This window comes from Acipenser ruthenus, chromosome 30, assembly GCF_902713425.1.
Source record: "Acipenser ruthenus chromosome 30, fAciRut3.2 maternal haplotype, whole genome shotgun sequence".
NCBI lineage: Eukaryota > Metazoa > Chordata > Actinopteri > Acipenseriformes > Acipenseridae > Acipenser > Acipenser ruthenus.
Window position 1 is genome coordinate 9,411,781 of NC_081218.1, and position 20,347 is coordinate 9,432,127.

Sequence of the window (20,347 nt, forward strand, 5' to 3'; positions counted from 1 at the left end):
TCTGGAAAGAATTAAAAGAGACCACTGCAAAATTATCAGTTTCTCTGGTTTTACTATTTATAGGTATGTGTTTGGGTAAAATGAACATTTTTGTTTTATTCTATAAACTACTGACAACATTTCTCCAAAATTCCAAATAAAAATATTGTCATTTAGAGCATTTATTTGCAGAAAATGACAACTGGTCAAAATAACAAAAAGATGCAGTGTTGTCAGACCTCGAATAATGCAAAGAAAATAAGTTAAGCCAAGTACAAGGTTGTCCTGGAAGAAAACTTGCTTCCTTCTGCTCTGACAATGTTCCCCAACTCTGAGGATTGGTTTTTCCAGCAGGACAATGCTCCATGCCACACAGCCAGGTCAATCAAGGTGTGGATGGAGGACCACCAGATCAAGACCCTGTCATGGCCAGCCCAATCTCCAGACCTGAACCCCATTGAAAACCTCTGGAATGTGATCAAGAGGAAGATGGATGGTCACAAGCCATCAAACAGAGCCAAGCTGCTTGAATTTTTGCGCCAGGAGTGGCATAAAGTCACCCAACATCAATGTGAAAGACTGGTGGAGAGCATGCCAAGACGCATGAAAGCTGTGCTTGAAAATCAGGGTTATTCCACCAAATATTGATTTCTGAACTCTTCCTAAGTTAAAACATTAGTATTGTGTTGTTTAAAAATGAATATGAACTTATTTTCTTTGCATTATTCGAGGTCTGACAACACTGCATCTTTTTTGTTATTTTGACCAGCTGTCATTTTCTGCAAATAAATGCTCTAAATGACAATATTTTTATTTGGAATTTGGGAGAAATGTTGTCAGTAGTTTATAGAATAAAACAAAAATGTTCATTTTACCCAAACACATACCTATAAATAGTAAAACCAGAGAAACTGATAATTTTGCAGTGGTCTCTTAATTTTTTCCAGAGCTGTGTGTGTATATATATATATATATATATATATATATATATATATATATATATAGCTTAATTATTATTAGCTCAAAAAGCCAGCTGCCCTATATATACACACACATACACACACACAGTATATGAACATCATTTAGATCTTAATCGAAAAAACTATGATATCGCAAAAGTCTACCGGAAGCCATAATAGTAGTACAGCATTTCATGTTAGATTTCAAAATGTCACATTTTTAATTTGTCAGTTTTTTGTTAAGTATGTGGACAACTACAACAGGGTATGCAATTCAATATGTTAATGTAACATTATTCAGCAGATTTCAAGCACTTTGAAGGACATGTACATTTTATAGGGTGATGCAAAACTTTTGGCTGTACATACAGTACAATCCTACATACATGCACACGTCGAGTATACAGGAAAAATGATATTCTGTTTCCAAGGAAGAGAAATTAACTGACATTTACACAACGCCATTCAGATCAAGCAATGTCTAAAAGCACTTTCCAACCTCTAAGCAATCACTCAGACGCATTGGTAGAATTGCTCCAGCAAACCACCCATCAGAATTGTACGCCCCAGTGAGAAGACAGGGGCTCTGTGAGAACGGGTCTGTCTTTATCACTCAAACCCTGTCTTTCACAGATAACTAAAATGCATACCAGAGGAGGTTCTGAAGCTCAACTCATGTTCATATAAAAAGACTACATATTATCTTGCAAACTAACATTATATTTAACATATGATTTCTCTCATATGCACAAGTCTATGCTTTCAATCAATGCATACATACATATACATTTTAACATCAGTTATTTGGGTTTCCTTGTCGCATGATTTCAATAAACTTATTTATTAAACTCTGTGTTTTACAAACCAATCGATGTATTTTATTTCCCCAGTATGGTGCAATGCCATTTCAAACCTAACTACAAGTAAAGGTCTTAAATCTGTGGATGCAAGTGTAACATGTAGGTATTCAAATCAGTCAGATTCTTATTTAAATTCCCTGAAGGTGCCTTTGTTCGTCATAAACACATTATTCACTGAAGCAGAATAATCTAATTAAATTCCTGAAATAAACAAGCTTTGCAGCACAGCACTGAAATTACCCATTACCTGATACTGTTGCATCTTCAAAATGACACACTACCTAGATTGAGAGCAGCCAGCTCCTGGAAAAACAGACTGAGTTTAATTTACTGCCTTACAATTGTGGCACATATTTACACTGCCCCCTACTGGAGTTTGTGCATCACAGATTAATTTACTTCATTTTAAAAATAACTAGCAGTATATAAATCAGGGGTGCATCACTCCAGAGTCCTCTGGGTTTTATGGTATCATTAAATAATTAACTGATGAAGACCTGGCAGGATAAACTGGTTCAATGGAATAATTTAGGGTAGAGGAGGAACAAAGACAAGGAGGTCTCCCATCTTGAGGACCGCAATGCTGTATTGTTGTGGAGGGACTAATAGAAAATCCAATTTCCTTTCCAAGGCTGTGCAGACTGAAGGCCAGTATTGCTGCAATGGATCAAATCAGAGTCTTCTCTTATAAAACAGCAGCTGACTGAGAGGCAGTTTGGTAAAGGAGTGATTCGAAAGCAAAGCACTACAGGATTAGCCTTTTCAATCCTGGACCTTGCTCAGAATCACTTGAGCTAATAACAAACAAACACTGCTTTCCTGAAAGACTCGCCTTTATTTCACCACTGCATTTTGCCTGTACTTTATTTTTAATTAGTTTTATTTCTTTACCAGTGGTTAACATAGTGCTGTCCGAGGGCCACATGAAGCCTTTGGGGGCCCAAGGTGCAGCCCTTCATACTATCTCCATGTAATATTGCTGTTCTGTCTAGTTTGTAAATCCCCTCAGTTTGCCAGAGCAGCAACAGAAGTCACTTTAATCTGCACACAAACCTGAAGCACAGCTGAGCTACCACTAGCCATGTTTAAACACTTGACCATATTGGGAATGCTTAGTAACCACTCATAACTCAAGACAAGCACTCCAATAGAGCCTACAATAAGTGGGTACTTAAAGTGTATAAACACCATGGCCAGCATTTGTATTTCACAGGCATAGACACAAGTCTAAACATGTAACATTTAAACTACCATCACCCCTGAACATATGCATCTTTCCAACTCAAAAAACATATTAAAAAAAAAAACTACTTGCTGAAATGGTTTCTACACGCGTATTAACAGCAATAATAAAAGGTACGAAACAGACTGAAAATAATAATAATAATAATCTGGTAGTCTGCAAAGGTCATTTTTCTTATAAAATAAAGATAGGGCCCATGTTTCCTACCGAGTCACATGCAAAAGTGAAATTGGCCAATAAAGGGCATCGCTATTTAAAGCCTTTACAGCTGGAACATGGCATGTGGATAAATCAATAGGCTGGCACACTGGAATCTACTTTCTCTTACTTTCTCTTACAGAATGGGGGGGGGGGGGGGGGGCTCAGTACAGAAGCAGACTGACAGGCGTGCAAATTGCTATAATCATCTGTAAAAACCCTTAATAACTTCAGGGACTAGCTCAATGGAAGGCTACTATTTTAAACTCATTTACATGGCAGCACTAGGCTGTTTAATCTAAATTCTTTATTTAAGCATAATTTTTTCCAACTTAACCTTTTCTCCATGGCTTACTTGCCTGGATTTCCAAATGCAATGCAGGGTTATCGGATCTGTTAAGCTTGAACATCGGCACTTGTAACATTTACACCATTTACCAATATGCAGTACAGCACGTACTGGCAATCAGAATTGTGGTGGTTTTAAGGGGTAGAACACTGTACCTGGCAGGAATTCAGCTTTCAGATTAAACTGGTGGATTGATGGGGGGGGGGGCGTGATTTCAGCAGGTGTCTTCAAGGACGGAGCCCTGTACTTTTAAACAATGCATGTTTTGATACATTACAAAGAAAATGCCCTAGAAACCACTTGTTCATATAAAATAAATACAAACACTTTCCCATTCTTTTTTATTCTAGTATGCAGAAGTGTTTGCAGAGCTTCATCTCATGCTTTAAACACTGTTAATGCGACAGATAAAGTACACCCCAGCACCAGGCACTTCACTCTTACCTACAAACTGCAAGCAAGATCTGACAATGTCCTGTATAAAATTAATGAAGCGCTTGCGTTGAAACAAACACACTATACTTGGAGCAATTAGAACGGGTGCTATGGGAGACCTCGCATGCTGTGTAATCAGATGACCCCCTACAGAAGGAGTCTCCAACCCTGGTCCTGGACAGCCCCCTATCCTATAGGTTTTAAGTTGTCTACATCATCTGTGGCTAAGGATCTGGAACACCTGTTAATCTTGACTAATTAAGCCCATAATTGGTGTAATTAAGTAACTGAGAACAGGGTTGAAAGGAAGACCCAGTAGTTCTCCAGGACAGGGGTCCTACAGTATAATCAGAATACACAAATTACAAAAAAGACGACATTTATTCTCTTAAAAAACTATTCAACAGAATTCAGGCACCAATAACTTCCTGTACAAAAAACTAAACCCACTCTGCTGGCGTAGGCGTTCTCGTGCTCTGCTGGTCGTCAGTTTGGTACATATGCCTTTAGTATTTTAACATCGTCCACTGGCCGATCTTGGGCGTTTGTCTCTACCATTCCAACACGGTTCACCACATGGATCCCCTGGCACACCCTCCCAAAGATAGTGTGCTTGCCATCCAGCCACTGGGTAGGGCCCAGAGTGATGAAGAACTGACTGCCGTTAGTGTCCGGTCCTGCATTTGCCATTGCCAAGATCCCTGCTCCTAAATGAACGAAAAAACAAATCATCTTCTTAACACATTAAAAGAAATGACGATCAAACCAATATTATTTTAGCAGAAGAACCTTTTCTGTTTTAATTCTAAATTTAAAAAGCAATCAAAATAGTGTTCTTTAACTGCAATGTAAAGCTATCCTGAATAATAATAATAATAATAATAATAATAATAATAATATACCTGTACATTTCAATTCTGGGTGTAACTCGTCTTCAAACTGCTTCCCATATATAGATGCGCCACCTCGTCCTGCAAGCATAGGAAGAACCCATGAGTGTTTCACTTATAACACTACACAGAGGAAAACAAAGCTAGTGCCCCCCACTGACCTCAGCTGAACTGAAACACATCCGGCTGCTGCCTGCAATCCCATCCACTACTGGCACATTGTATTAAGCTATGTTGTATATTAAAACTTGTACTAATTCTTCATTATATTTGACTCAGAGTAAGCAGGGGTCTAGTGGAGCCATTCCCTGTAGTAGCAGGCCTGATTTGGTAGTTAGAAGCAGCAGTATGGAGTAGTGGTCAGGGCTCTCGACTCTTGACCGGAGGGTCATGGGTTCAACCCCAGGTGGGGGACACTGCTGCTGTACCCTTGAGCAAGGTACTTTACCTAGACTGCTCCAGTAAAAACCCAACTGTACAAATGGGTAATTGTATGTAATATGTATAAATAAATAAATAAATAAATAAATATAAATGTAATTGTATGTAAAAAATAATGTGATATCTGAGTCTGCTAAGAAACTAATAATAATAATAGAAGACTCCAAGTGGTGTACTCTGCTTACCTGACAAGCCTGGGGTGGGCTACAAATCTCAATGCAGCTACAACCACAAGGGTCCACAAAAGATCTGGGCAGCACTGATCAGGGTAATGGATAGGCAGTGGCAGGTTTATGCTTTTGCAACCAAACAAGTTTCAGGTTTGTGTTTATCTAAACAAAAGTATAAACTTAAACGTAAACCATTACAAAGAGGAGGAGTTGCTGTTTCTCAAGCTGCTACCAGTAGTTTAACATCATGCCTTCGGGTTAGAGAAATGGACACGGGGTAGTTGTGTAAAGAATGCGTTTGTGCAAATACTGGCACTAGCGAAAAGTTTTAGTGCCAGAATAAATCCTATAAGAAATGCGCTCTGCACAGGAACACACTTTAGCGTTACCTGTCCCGCTTGGATCGCCGCCTTGGACCATGAAATCCTTGATTATCCTGTGGAACTTGGTCCCGTTGTAATAGCCTCTCCTCGCTAACTCGGCAAAATTCTTGCATGTTTTAGGGACGTGCTTCCAGTACAACTCCACGGCAATGGTGCCCATGCTGTGGAACGCAACACGTCTGTTTGTTAGTTTTCTCAGTTCCCTACACCAGCCTAAACTAGACTGGTTAAAGTTCGTTTTTAATGCAGAAGAAATAGCCAGGATTGTATAATGCTGCATCTTTATCAAAATCAACTATCATGTTTACACGCATTACTTGCCGCCACACATAAAAGCACTAGTATTGACTTGCCAGTTGCCTTGCAGAAACTTGTATTTTGTTACATAATACATGTAAATGGCTTTGTATGTAAATGTTACGAACTCGAAATACTCCAAATAATAATAATAAAAACATTATAGTAAGTTACACTGTGGCTCTTATATTACCTATCTGTGGGTATTTTGAATGACGTACACACACCATTAGCACGGTGTCTGTTTGGGACTGCGGTTATATGCAGATTGTACCGTTTCAAAACATCAAAATCGTGTTTACAAATAAATCAGTGACACGCAAAATTGCTTTCTTTATTCATTCATTTGTGCATTGCCACACGCCTAGCGTGTCTGTTTTGTTGTGTTAAACTATGGAGGTATTAATTGCTGATGTTTACTCACGTTGTCTCTAGGATGATAATAGGCGGTTGCCACGAATCCGGAGGAATACCCGACATATTTGATGTGTAACAACTTAAAAAGTTAATAAAAAAATCTAGCGCGCAGTCCAAGTTCAAATGGGGAGATATTAAAATGTAACCCTCAACTTCGTGTGCGGTACTAGATGAATTCAGTTCCGACTGATTCTACCGTGCTCCCACGCGCAGAAGAAAGGTTCCCGACAGACAAAGATATAAACAGTAATACAGCTGTGATAAAATACCTGCTAAAGCATGTGTTGTGTTAAAATGCACGTGTTGCTTATAAAGACATACAGTATATACATATTGTATTGTATACATTGTCTGACTTTGGAAACTTTATTCTGCCTTGTGTGGGCGGAGCTCTCATCAGCTCATCGAATCAGGAATCGAGTTAGTTAAATTTAAAACTGTACCGCCCCGCCGTAGTGTTTAGTTATTGGGCGAAAATGACTTGTGTAGTTTGTAAATAAACGTTTCAATTACAATAAGACACCATCGATAAATAGGATCAGTTTTATTTTTTACAACAAGCACGCAATCCGTCTCATCGTGATATATTACTACGACTAGATCTTTGAAAGTGAGTTTAAACTTTAATATTTTCGGAAGACAAAACTGGTGTTGTCTATAACTATTCACTTGCACGGTACGTTGGTCTTCATGTTGTTAGTACTAGAGTGATTCTTTTTGTAATGAATGTTGTATAAATTAGTAGTTAACTACACTGTTAATTTAAATACTGTGTTGATTAACATTGCTGATGGTTGTTTTTTGTTTAGGCAGGAAAAATAAATCCCTATGGTCTTTGTTTATGTTGTGTAGGCACCTCCTCACTTCATATTTTACGGCACTGAATTTATGATGATCAGCAGATACATACTGTATATATCCAACGCAGGCACGGACAGAATAACTCAAGTATGTTCACAGCAGAAGTTACAGGGAAACCATTTGTCGCGTGTTTCCTTTATATTATATAAACTTAATGGATTGTTCAAAATGATTGTAAAATATTTGTGTATTTATTTTCAGATATGTCACTAATAACAGAAGAAACCTTTGATTTTGGAGTGGATTCACCTTCAGACAGGTATGTCTTTTCTGTAACCACGAGGATTTGCAACATTCTGTTTGCAGATGATGACCTATACAGTGTACCTATATATATATATAATCTCCTGAAGTTTGATAATCAGACGTTTATTATTTTTAAACGCTGACCCAATGTCTGACATTTTTCAATAGCAATAAGACCCAAAGTGCCTGTGTTTTTTCTTCCAGCCTGGAGGTCAGTTTGGAAGAGGAGGATGAGGTCTTCATTGGGCCTGTGGCACACATTGAGAGGTGTGTGGCCAAGAGCATTGACCTGAACATTCAGAAGAGCGGGGAGAGCCAGAGGAGGAGGAGGAGGAGAAGCAAACAGGGCCTGTGGAGCTGGAGCCCCCTGAACGCAGATAAACTGGAGGAGATCTCCAGGGAGGCCAACCGACTGGCCATGCAGCTGGAGAAGAGCAGCCTGAAAGAGAACACAGGGCTTGGGGGCAGGAACACACCGTCAGGGGAGGCCAGAGCCAAACTCAGGGTGCTGAAGGACGAACAGGAGCACAGGAAAACCCCCCGGAGCCCAAGACGGGAGACATACCTGGTGAAAAACAGCCCTGTGAAGTCGCTGCTTCCCTCTGTGGACACAGAGAGTGTGTGTGTCTCCCCGCTGGCATGGGCACACTGTGAGGATGTCCACATGTCCGGCAGCACTGCCCTTGTCCAGCCCAGGCCGTGCAGTAGAGGTGAATCGCTGGAAAAGCTCAGTAAGAGAACGGCCACTCCCAGCTCCCCGGCATCTAACAGACTGGCACAGGATTCCAAGACAGCCGCTGGTAAGACTGCTTGTTCACCAGCTACCAGCAAACTGTCAAAGTGCGAGAAAATCACACCAAGCAAGTGCCCATGCTCACCCACACCTGGCAAACTGCAGAGAGACCATTCTTTGACACCGAGCAAAAGTGCCTCCTCTCCAGCATCTAGAAAACTGGCAAGCGTCGATACACCAACACTGAGCAAAAGTGCCTCCTCTCCAGCATCTAGAAAACTGCCACTAAGCAGGAATGTGCGCTCACCCACATCTCAAAAACTGCCAAGGGAGGACAAACCCGTGCCACGCAAGATGCCATCCTCCCAGCCGTCTCGCCAATTGCCAAAAGAGGAGAAAATGACACGAAGCAAATCTGTTTGCTCACCAGTATCCAGCAGATCACAGAGTGGTAAAAAGACAACCCCAGGGAAGGCATCCTGCTCACTGACTCAGAGAAAGGTATTTCAAATGCAAAGCAAACGTTAACCAGGGCCTATATTTATCATGTGATTTATCAGCACAGAAGTTTGTGTGAGAATGTTCATAGACTCGCACACAGTCTGGACCACGCGCTCCATCGTTTCCCTGTGTTAGAATGATGGTGAACTGCAAGATAAGACCAAACTCCCACTAAATCAGCTAAAGATCCACAGTCAGTGCAATATGTCAAATAATAACGTTCTCATTAGGTTTATGTTATTGATTCAAGTATTGCTGAAATTGCAATGTTTGTCACATCATTTTTTCATACTGGCGATATTCAGGTTCTGTTTATTATTGGCCACTGGTAGCTTTCAAAGGCACATCAGACATACAGTAACTGGCATTTCATGAGCCTCTTTTAGAGCATTGATGCCTGGGATTTTAGACTTGATCTTTTCACTCTGTCCTCGGTACATTCAATTTCCCTACAGTGAAGAACAGCAGACTGGAGTAAAAAGGGATTTCCATTCATTTGCTGGGTTCTCCAATACTATCGGTGCTATACTCATGTAGCACTTAAAGCACTAAGAGTGAATACATTTAATTTCATGAACAGAAAACAGGACCATTCAATTCATGTGCAGGTTATATCGGACGCCCATCTCCGTCTGTTAAATGTTGTAGCTGAATGGCCAGGTGGAAGCCACGATTCATTTATTCTTCGAAACAGCAGTGTGGGCACATTTACTATATATGGTTCTATCGGGGCGTTTTAACATGCAAACAACCTTAGTGACGTTGAGATTTTTTAACTTTAGGCAAGATTGATAAATCAGGATTTAATTATGCATGTGTCAGTTCTAAACTATGCGTACAAACAAATCAAGTCATGTATTCACGCACAAATGCTGACTAGAGGCCTAGGTTACTAATTTCTTTTTAATCAGTTAACTACTCCAACTGTTTAATGACGAGATGAATTCCTCGACCGTGTGCATTGACCAATCTTAATCTTTCCTATAGTTTTCTTCTCCTCCAATATGTTTCATAGCCTAACCTGCCTGGTCACCGAGACGTCTGTCTGTTCATCTACCAGGATTCTGGTGTACTTTCAGCTTAATGAGGAGTCTGTGGTGTTGGTGATACAATCCTAATCATTTCATCACAGTTGCCTGGTAAGATTTTCAATTATTAAATCATGCATTCAAATAAAACGTGTTATTCTTACAGGAAGAACTTCAGAGTGGCTCCACAGCTAAGCAAAAAGAAAACACTTCTGAAGCCTCTTCCATCTCCGCCCATCAGAATCTGAACTCATCGCTAACTGGAAAACCTGGGGCCACCCGAATCACCTTAAACTCAGGTAGGGCCCCTGTGAAAGGGGCAAAGTGTGAGGTCTGCTTATTGGAATTATTTGAGTTCTTCTAATGGGACATCTGTTATAATTTATATATTATCATTTTATAGAGAAATCAAACACAATCAGAGAGAGAACAGGCATCCCTGCGCCGGTCAGCAGGCTGCCAACTCTGAAACCCTCAGCAAAGTCAGGGGGTACAAGCCATCTGCAGCCCTCCAGCGACAGAGCTCCTTCTGGGAACGGATTAGCAAGACCGGGGTCCTTGTCACAACCCAAGGGTGGGCTCAAAGGTAGGACACTAGTACCTTTAGAGCAGTGTTTTCAGCATGTGGTACGCGTACCAGTACTGGCACGTGACAGGCTTGTACCTGGTACACACCGGCATGGCAATATGATTCCTCAGCTACAATACTCCCTCAATCACACCATCATACTGAAAATAAACGATAACATGTAATGGTAAGAGCTGTCTGTGTTACATGCTGTCATATCAGGACTTCACTAACAGTGAGCACGGGCATGCTGTTTCCATATTACAACTGGACACAGTTAAAGATGCGGGCACCAATTCCATACACAATACTTGCAAAATATTTTAAATAGAAACATGCTGAGTTCATTACCGCCATCAGCTGCATAGATTAACCACTCAGGAGAATGAGCCAACAAACAAGTGAGTAGACACAACAAACCTGCTTGTAATGGGGCAGGCCTCAGTTTTACAACAGCCGTTTAAGATTGCACAGTTACTGGTACACCTGGTGGTACTTGAGATGAAAAGGGTGAAAACCACTGCTTCAGAGAATACCGATATCTCATCACCAACGTTTGGAATATTGCCCTGTAATAGTACTGTGAGGTTCATTTTGTGAAATCAACAGAGACATTCAGTAATCCTTGTCCTACACTGTCCAAGACTGTTGGTTTTCCCATTTCTTTTGCAGCTCCTTCAGCTAGACAGTCTAATCTTCCTACATATGCAAATCGAAGCAGGCTGCTCCCACCTAAGAAGGCGGCACAAGCAACTGAACGGTAATATTGCTGTTGTCTCATGGGGTTGGAACTCTGAATACCAGTAAATATTGTGAAATAATCGTATAGCTGTAACTGTTTACTAATGGCAAAAACAAATCAACCAATATAATTCATAAGCCTTTGGTTTTGGTATCCTCCAGTGCTTCTGTCTGGTCATGAAGAAGTCTGTTTGTTCCCAGGGTATACGAGGCAGATTCAGTGCTTTCTTACAGCCAGAGAAACACTACAGCACTCAGGGTCAGGAACGTACAGAGCAAAGAGCAGATAGCCAAGCTCACTTTAGATTTCCCAAACCCAAGACCAGGAGCAGTCTTTGCATGACATGCATGCACAGCAGGTTTGTAACACAGACAGCTTTTATGTAATGACAGCACGGTAATAAACTGAGAGACTGTGCAACACAAATGGATTCATGAACTGCAATAAATTACCCACAGCTGTTGACAGCTCCAGTTAGATGACAAACGTTAATTGCATTACCTTATACTCTATATACAGAGAATTAATTGTAGTAAATGTCATGTTTCTGCAAGGGCAGCTGTGTAAGACATTATAGGGATATTAAGAAGAAATGGACAACCGAAGGGCAATACATTCTTTCAGCCACTTTGCATCTCATTAGCCTGTTAAGAGATTTAGAAATGAAAAAGATTCTGTTCTATTGATTACATTATTTTTGTCCGTTCCAGTTGATTTGCCCTTCAGGATTTAGAGCGTACTTCAAGGCTTACTGGAAAATCCTGCAATATACAGGGTGACAAAGAACTGCAAAATCCGCTGTGGCCTCTAGATGTCACTCTTGCTCTATGTAATCATCATCTGTACAGATGGCTGCAGCTACACAGTATGTTGCAAGATATTTCAGATCTACTAACAGTTCAACTACAATGAATAGGATAAGGAAGACTTGTTACTTCACCCTTAATTCATCCAACCATATGCAGCTCCTGATAACTATACAAAGACATATTTTCTTTACTTTTAATGTAGTTTACCTGGAATTCTGGAATTTTAAATAGCCACTTTTGGATGTTGCCTTACAAGAATGGCCAGTGGCTTTTTGTTGTCACATATAGAGTAGGACTTGGAAAATGCAACAGAAGTATAAGAGAGGCAGAGAAATGACACCCAGCCTGTGAAATGAGTAACACGTGTAAATAACCATACCTGCAAACTCACCCATTGATAGACAAAGAATTTCACATCTCCTTCCTCTAACATACATAAGCGTTGAGAACGTTCATTTTAATTGTGTAAAGGTATGCTTTTCTTTTTGTGTAATGTTTGTTTTTCTCATCCATAACTTTCATCACTTATTCAAAAGATGTATGGTAGTAAATAAAAATAAAACCACTTCAACCTTTATTCAAGTTTTTATAGAACGTCAATGTATCTTTTTAGTACTTTGTAGTTGTTTGTTACTATTGCAAAGCCAATGTATAACTTTTTGTAATGGAAATGTGTTAACCAGTCATATGCTGTCCTAAGTAAATGTTTTATTTTTTACTAAATATGATTGTAAACATTGTCTTTCATATGCGTACTGTATACAGGCCTGGGGTCAATTCCTGTTATTCAATTCCAATTGCTTTTTAAAATCCATTCCCAATTCTAATTCCCATTCCCTTTTAATCAATTCCAACACATCATCGATCAGAATTGCAATTAGCAGTATTCTGTTAAATGAGCTTCTCACAGTTCCTGTTAGTCAATTGAATTGGCTTCAAATGAAAGTGGCTTCACAATTATTATTAATGTCTCTGAAATATCAATTCCTTTGAAGGAATTGGAAATTGATTTGAAGGAAGTGGAACTGAAAGAGAGGAATTCCCCAACCCTACCTCTGCACAGCACAAACCCACGTGCAAAAAAACGGAATAAACCTTTTCCAAAAAGACGTCTCCGGCCACACTCATGAGTGTCATGAATACAGCGACACGGGGAATTCTGGGCTCCAAAAATCCCATTTATTGATCTGAATGCAGTGCTGCTCTTCCATCACTCTACACATTAATAAATAAAGAACAGCTAACAAGAGCCTGGATCCCTACAGTCTGAAACGGAAAACTATTGAAAGAAGAGAAAAACTAAAGCCTGTGTCTCAACATATACCAGGAGAATGAAATAAACAATATGGCCAAGTAAATCAATCAGTGCGAAAGCAATTACCAAAGCAAAATAAACGAGTTCGCTGATGACTCTGTGATATTGGGAGCCTTTGTCTTTGGTAGACACTATATATATATTTGTAGGTTTTATTTATTTATTTTTTTACAGATCAGAAATATGGGTTTGAAATACAAAAATAATATATGTCTTTCACAAACTGCTGTATTTGGATCAATACACTCTTGCACAGATCTTCCTAATGCAAATAATAATGATACACATTAAAGAATGTAAACCCAGTGTTTTCTGCTTTGGTAATTGCAAAGTAAAATAATTTTAAAAACCTGGCAAAAGAATCTGCCTAGATTGATACGTTCAGATAATTTACCTGTCTAAAACTACACATTTCAAAACCAACAATATGTACATGAGCAACCGATCTGTACAATTTTACTGTTTGTAAATGAATCAAAAAGTCCAGCATCTTTCTTTTGTGGTCAGCAATTAAAAAAACAAACAAAAAAACAAACCCTTTGAGGTCTAAAGGAGTGTTTCAGCATGCCCTGAAACCGGTTCTTCCAAAGTACTTGTCATGTGCTGTGTAGACCCAGTGAAACTGACCTCCACCGACTCAAATGCAATACCAAAATCCCCATGCTACAAAATTTGTGACAGCAGTTGTCATGTGATTGAGTACTGTCTGGTCCTTACAGTGATAAAGGCTGACGCAAGGTGAATTATTACTATGCTTTTCCTATTGAAAAGATAACCTTTCTTTCTTTGGCATGCAACACTTTAGACATCAGAAGGTTTTTTTTTTTTTTTTAATCCGTACAGTGTATACATTTTACACAAAAAAATGCTGACATCTATACAATATAAACAAGTCTGAAATAATCCAACAAGCAGTCATGTGTTTGTCTTGCATGTGTTTAAATGAAGAGATCATTCAGCAAACACATCAAATTCTAATTCACAATTGTTTTTGTTTTATTTATTTTCTCAAGACAATATGAACAATTCCTATAAAAAAAAGGATTTCCAAATAAAACGTATAAAATCACTGTTACGAACAGCATCATCAGTCAAACAATTCCAGTGAAAGTACAAAACAAAGGCTAAGTGGCTGAAGGCAATTCCCACACGCAGTCACCGTGGGTTTGGTTTCCAGACCCTTTAAACGGCAGCAGGGTTGTCTGTGATAGGATCGGGGTCATGGCTCCCTACTGTCCTGTTTCTAACTATCCCACTGAAGGTAAACTAGGGAGGGAAAAGTCTTAAGTAAATACATGTCCATTTTTAAAAATGTTGTCAGCTGATAACCAACCTGAACCCTTCTCTAAAGAGGAATGACTTGGGTTTTTATTATTAAAGCTTAATAGAATTGTATTGTTCTACACCATAGCAAGTCTGAAACACCATAGATGCTGTAACTAAAACGTTCTAAATAGCCCCAGGTACTGCCTTTGCTTCTATTCCCAATGCTGTCAAGCAAGACTTTTTGTGTCAGATGTTCTGCACTCCCTCCCTCTCCTCCCCTCCAATGGCATTTATTAACTTAAGACTTGTCCTGCTCAAGCTAGGACTGCTCTGGAGAACCAGGCATAATGCATAGGATGTGCTCCCTCTCGTCTGTGCCCTGCATTCCGGATCCTCTGCTGCATCACCAGTCCCAAAGGGATCCGGGTTCTGCATTAAACACATGACTGGCCGTGCACAGCAGGGTTAGTTGTGATCAGGCTGTGCCCTTCCATTCCAAGCGCAATGCACACCTGAAAAGTCAATATTAAATTCATAGGACTGGACGCATGGCACTTATATTAATAGTTATAACCAAAATATATCTTTTTATCTGTGCCATAAAAAGGTTATGATCAGCCCCCCAAAATATGCACAGACAGTAGCTCCAGTTACGTAGAAATCCCTGAAGGTTAACATCTTTAGGTCTGATGACCAAGTGGTTAAAAAAAAAAGTTAATTAGCTCAGTTTAATTCCTTATTCAGTTAAAGGTTCCAACAACGTATCAGGTTTGTCCAAGCCAGTCAAACAAAAGTGCGTCCATTTCAGCTTGGCTTCATCATTTGGCACCGATTTGATAAATAAAATAAAAAAGAGTCTTGAGGCTTTCGAGAGGGGTTTTCTTCTGAGGGGAACGAAAGAAGTCCCTTACATCCCTCGCTCGTTCCCAAACTGAGCTGGGTCCAATCTGAGTGCATGCACAGTGTAAGCTTTGTGAGGCGTCCGCAGGCTCTGTGAAGTGAATGAGGCGCGGCCACTTCTCTCTGGGTGAAGTCCAGTGTTTCACATGGCTGCTTTATATTGCAGTCTCGTTACTGCTGCTGCTTGTGAAGGAGGATGGGGGGAGGGGGGGATGAAAGAAAAGAAAGAAAGAACAACAATGCATGGTCATGACTAGAGTGCGACTCGGAGATGGGGAGAAGACACATGCACTTTGATTTATGTGTAAAAAAAAATAAAGGAGATAATGCATTGCTGGTCGCATTAAATTGTTAATGGTGCATTAATGTTTTAATGTAGAAAATTAAAGAACAGGAATCTGAAGGGAAGACAGAAGGGAAAAGGCAAGTTAGTTTAGGAATGTGACAAACATTTCAGGCTGGAGGTTTCACAGCTGCATTTGTGCTTTAAAGACACATGACTGAGCAGGTTTAGGGTTTAACCGGCAGACGATGTTTGGGACAGAATTTGTGTTTTTACGTGTTGTCAGTAGCAGTTTCAAATTTCTTTAAAAAAATTTAAAATACAAATGTACAAATCTGACCAGAATTGTTAGTTCAGTAGTGCAGAGGGGGAAATAAGTTGCTATAACTATGTTAGACCACTTGAGGGCAGTAGAGTTAACACAGAGCAGAAACAAAGGCGGTATAGCTGCCAGGACTGAAGGGGGAGAGGGAGGGGGACGGGAGAGGGGGGCTGGACGGAGGCGACCCAGTCACCCAGGCAGAATTCCAGGTTGATTTGTTCTCAAAAAGACATGAGTTTGTTGCTCCCTGGTGTTGCGACATGCTGGCTGACGGGAATCCTGTCTTGTTTTTCTCTCTGCTTGCTGCTGTACTCACTCTGACCCTGACGAGTCCTCGTCCAGCGCCCCGGCCTTGGTGCTCATGGCGATGGGCGTCACGCCATTCAGCTGCTCCTGCAGGCTCTGCTTGGGCCTCTGCGCCCGGCTGCCCTCACTGGACGAGGAGGCGCGCGAGGAGGTGGGACCCGGCCTGTGATTGGATAGCTCGTTGTGGATTCTGTTGATGCTGTTCTTCTCTGGGATGGTGGGGAGGCTCTTCTTCTTCAGGATCCCTGCGAGGGAGGGAGAGAGAGGGGCTATGAGGAATGAAAATTCAAGAGGCTTCATATTAAAAGGTGCGCAATCCTTCAGGTTATACGATATTAATGAAGACCGGAAGGAAGGTTACATTGCTTCAGTAAGCAATTCGTGGTTCAGGCTGGCGAGGACTGGAATTGTGTATCCCTGTTTTATATTATCAGGAAATACAGTGAAGTCCTGAGAAATCATCATGATCTTGCTTTGCCAACATGTTAAACCATGTTCTCCTCACAAAGACAGACTGGCTCCCAAGGATTCCTACAGACTTCCTCTCTGTAGTTGCTGCACCAGTGAAAGCTACTGATTGCTTGCATTGCTATTTTTATACCCTCCTCCTATTCTCTGATTTACTGTGCCTTTTATTTCTATACCCCCTGCCTCTGCCCCTGCTCTGCATGCATTACCTCTGTGTGGCTGCGCATGGGGGTTGGGCAGGCACGCCAGCATGTTGTCCTTGTAGGTGCCCTGGCTGTCCCCGTTCTCTTTGGGCCGCTCCTCCAGCAGACTCAGCTTGTCCCAGGGCGGCTCTGAGCTGGGCAGCGTCTCCACCTTCAGCTTCTCCGAGCCGCCGTGCCCCTCACTATCGCTCGCCGTCGTCACAAAGTCACCAGGCCAGTAGGGCTTCATGTGGGCCGAGATGACGTTATCCGCTGAGGAACAGAGCCACACTGTTACTGGAGTGCTACAAACACAGCATTGCCATGTTTCTGTTGCAGAACACATGACATTTGCATTGAAGACCATGACAGACGCTGCTGGTAAAGATGAGATCAGCGTTCACATACTACAGAAACACACAGGTGTGATCGACCTATGTCAGGGTACACCTGTTTATAATGGCAGCATTACCTTTGAGCACGCTGTGCTGGGTCTTGTCGTTGCTCTGCGCGGCCAGGCTTTCCCAGCACTGCTCCTGGGAGAAGGGCTCGTCCTCCTCGCTGTCGGAGGAGTGCGTCGAGGCATAGGAGCCGCTCTGATCGTCCTCCAGGGACAGGTCGCTGTCCGAGTCCGAGTCAGGGTCTGGGGGGGAGAAACAGCACACGGGAATGGGGTAGCTGCAAATCATGTGCACCAGGATGCTGGGGGTTCTCCCTCCTCCTGAATAGTTTCTACAGTTTGCATCAAGCAAACAAGCAAACAGGTGAGGGCCGTACCGTCAGGGTGATCTTTGACCTCGTGGAAGAGCAAGGAGTTGTGGTCTGTCAGAGCGATGTGGGCCTGGCTGTTGTTCAGTCCAGAGTCCTCTCTGAAAATCAACAGCGAAAACAGACACTTTATAATACAAGAGCATCCAGGTACAAACACAAACAAAGAGAGCAGCTCTCTCTGAATCTCTGTGCGGACAGTACCTGAGGACGAAGGGGATGTAGCTGTGCTGGCTCTTGCCGGACCGCATGGTGCTGTTCAGGGAGACGGTCGAGTCTCCGAAGGGCGGGCCATACAAGTGGCCGTCCACGTAGGTGTTGTTACAGTTATAGGACTGCATGGAAACAGAAGTAATGGTCAAGACCTCAACTGGCTCGACCCCTACCCCTGGACTCGCATGTGAACACTGCACACAACATGACGGATTACCAGGCGGCTGTTCAGACATCTGGATTATACTTAACATATAAACCAATTATTAAATGAAAACCATCTCCTGTCCCTCCAACGTAGGAGATAATCCAAACCGTTTCTTTAAAAGGGAGTCGGAGACTTGCGGTTCCAGGGTGCACTTACTGAAGCCATGGACTTGGTGGCGATTACGTCATCCGCGTGTTTCCGGCTGCAGGTGTACTTGAAGGCTTTCCGCACCTCCTTGTTGAAGACGATTCGGAAGAAGAAAATAAAGGGGCCCTGCAAGAAAACGAACAGCGCAGCACGGTGAACATACAGACGCAGAATTACACAGAGACACAGTGCTGTACAGCACAGGTGCCAGCTTATCTGTAATGTATAAAACACTGCAGACCAAAGCAGCACCCTCTCTCTTCAGCACCATGTACTGTACAGGTCCTGTGTGGGGGGTGTCAGCAGGGAGTCTCTCTTCAGCACCATGTACTGTACAGGTCCTGTGTGGGGGGTGTCAGAAGGGAGTCTCTCTTCAACACCATGTACTGTACAGGTCCTGTGTGGGGGGTGTCAGCAGGGAGTCTCTCTTCAGCACCATGTACTGTACAGGTCCTGTGTAGGGGGTGTCAGCAGGGAGTCTCTCTTCAGCACCATGTACTGTACAGGTCCTGTGTGGGGGGTGTCAGCAGGGAGTCTCTCTTCAACACCATGTACTGTACAGGTCCTGTGTGGGGGGTGTCAGCAGGGAGTCTCTCTTCAACACCATGTACTGTACAGGTCCTGTGTGGGGGGTGTCAGCAGGGAGTCTCTCTTCAGCACCATGTACTGTACAGGTCCTGTGTGGGGGGATGTCAGCAGGGAGTCTCTCTTCAGCACCATGTACTGTACAGGTCCTGTGTAGGGGGTGTCAGCAGGGAGTCTCTCTTCAGCACCATGTACTGTACAGGTCCTGTGTGGGGGGTGTCAGCAGGGAGTCTCTCTTCAACACCATGTACTGTACAGGTCCTGTGTGGGGGGTATCAGCAGGGAGTCTCTCTTCAACACCATGTACTGTACAGGTCCTGTGTGGGGGGTGTCAGGAGGGAGTCTCTCTTCAGCACCATGTACTGTACAGGTCCTGTGTGGGGGGTGTCAGCAGGGAGTCTCTCTTCAGCACCATGTACTGTACAGGTCCTGTGTAGGGGGTGTCAGCAGGGAGTCTCTCTTCAGCACCATGTACTGTACAGGTCCTGTGTGGGGGGTGTCAGCAGGGAGTCTCTCTTCAGCACCATGTACTGTACAGGTCCTGTGTGGGGGGTGTCAGCAGGGAGAGGGAATGGGGCTCCTACCTGAACACAGTTGAAGCCAGCGAAGAGGTAGTGGAAAATGATGGTGTCGTTATTCACAGCCAGGAGAGTCAGGAGCCAGGTGACAATGACCAGCAGGAGAATAGCCACGGCGGTCCGCAGCCCAGTGCTGGAAAGATGGGGGAGACCTTTTAGTTATAGTGATAAACTGTTGCTCTGCAGGATATACGTTATCAGACTCATAGGTACAGATTCCCTACAACACAACTAAAAAAAAAATACAAAAATCAGCAGTATAAAAAGAAAATAACTTCCCAAAACTAAATGAACCCAAAAATATTATAAATATTGGTGCCAGTTCAGATCGGCTCCCGGTGCAACTTACACTGTGCCTCCTTTCTTCTCGAAAGCGTGATGCCGGGGTGAGCAGGACGCTCTGGCAGACAGGATGTACATGAAAACATTCATCTGTGAGCAGAAACACAGAGAGAGGCATCGTCACATTGCAGGTCTGTCCAGAAGAAATGGGTCCAGGATAGACACTCTCCTACAGTGAGCTGGATAGAATGTCAAAGCAGAGCCCAGGCATGCATGTTAGATATTACTAATGATTGCTCTGCAGAATACCTGATGCAGATCAGAAGCCGGAATGTGGAAAGAATGTTTCCTCCAATTCTAAGGCTACGACCTCATCACAGCCTCAGTGTTCTAAGCATGGCCACACAAGCGCAGT

General features: G+C 42.3%; 3 protein-coding genes across 9 annotated transcripts in view; 1 reads left to right on the forward strand and 2 right to left on the reverse strand.

Annotated features, from left to right (window-relative positions):
- Positions 1-4,385: 4,385 nt before the first annotated feature.
- Positions 4,386-6,853, reverse strand: LOC117395365 (peptidyl-prolyl cis-trans isomerase-like 1). The gene is made up of 4 exons (XM_033994255.2): positions 6,629-6,853; positions 5,914-6,068; positions 4,926-4,994; positions 4,386-4,730 (listed from the first exon to the last, which is right to left on the reverse strand). The coding sequence occupies exons 1-4, from the start codon at positions 6,682-6,684 to the stop codon at positions 4,510-4,512; spliced, it is 501 nt and encodes a 166-aa protein (XP_033850146.2). The 5' UTR covers positions 6,685-6,853; the 3' UTR covers positions 4,386-4,509.
- Positions 6,854-7,008: 155 nt separating this feature from the next.
- On the forward strand, positions 7,009-12,948 carry LOC117396201 (proline/serine-rich coiled-coil protein 1-like). 6 transcript variants are annotated; one of them, XM_059004776.1, is made up of 9 exons: positions 7,009-7,297; positions 7,474-7,569; positions 7,684-7,741; positions 7,933-8,962; positions 10,157-10,289; positions 10,394-10,576; positions 11,231-11,318; positions 11,501-11,658; positions 12,011-12,948. In XM_059004776.1, exons 3-8 carry the CDS (start codon positions 7,686-7,688, stop codon positions 11,640-11,642), a joined length of 1,632 nt encoding a protein of 543 aa, XP_058860759.1. In that variant the 5' UTR covers positions 7,009-7,297; positions 7,474-7,569; positions 7,684-7,685; the 3' UTR covers positions 11,643-11,658; positions 12,011-12,948. The 6 variants fall into 6 exon arrangements, with proteins under 6 accessions (XP_058860759.1, XP_058860758.1, XP_058860760.1 ...); XM_059004775.1 differs by having other exon boundaries at positions 11,501-12,948; XM_059004777.1 differs by lacking the exon at positions 11,501-11,658.
- A 318-nt stretch (positions 12,949-13,266) lies between these two features.
- LOC117433641 (cadherin EGF LAG seven-pass G-type receptor 2-like) overlaps positions 13,267-20,347 on the reverse strand; it is an 82,535-nt gene continuing 75,454 nt past the window's right edge. Inside the window, exons 27-35 of one of the 2 annotated variants that reach the window (XM_059004774.1) lie at positions 20,000-20,082; positions 19,657-19,783; positions 18,497-18,613; positions 18,124-18,254; positions 17,929-18,020; positions 17,624-17,794; positions 17,179-17,424; positions 16,512-16,746; positions 13,267-15,770 (exon numbers count right to left, since the gene is read on the reverse strand). In XM_059004774.1, coding sequence (XP_058860757.1) covers positions 15,746-15,770; positions 16,512-16,746; positions 17,179-17,424; positions 17,624-17,794; positions 17,929-18,020; positions 18,124-18,254; positions 18,497-18,613; positions 19,657-19,783; positions 20,000-20,082 — 1,227 coding nt within the window. In that variant the 3' untranslated portion in view covers positions 13,267-15,745. Of the gene's footprint in view, positions 15,989-16,511; positions 16,747-17,178; positions 17,425-17,623; positions 17,795-17,928; positions 18,021-18,123; positions 18,255-18,496; positions 18,614-19,656; positions 19,784-19,999; positions 20,083-20,347 lie in introns of both variants that reach the window. The other variant, XM_059004773.1, reaches the window with a different exon arrangement.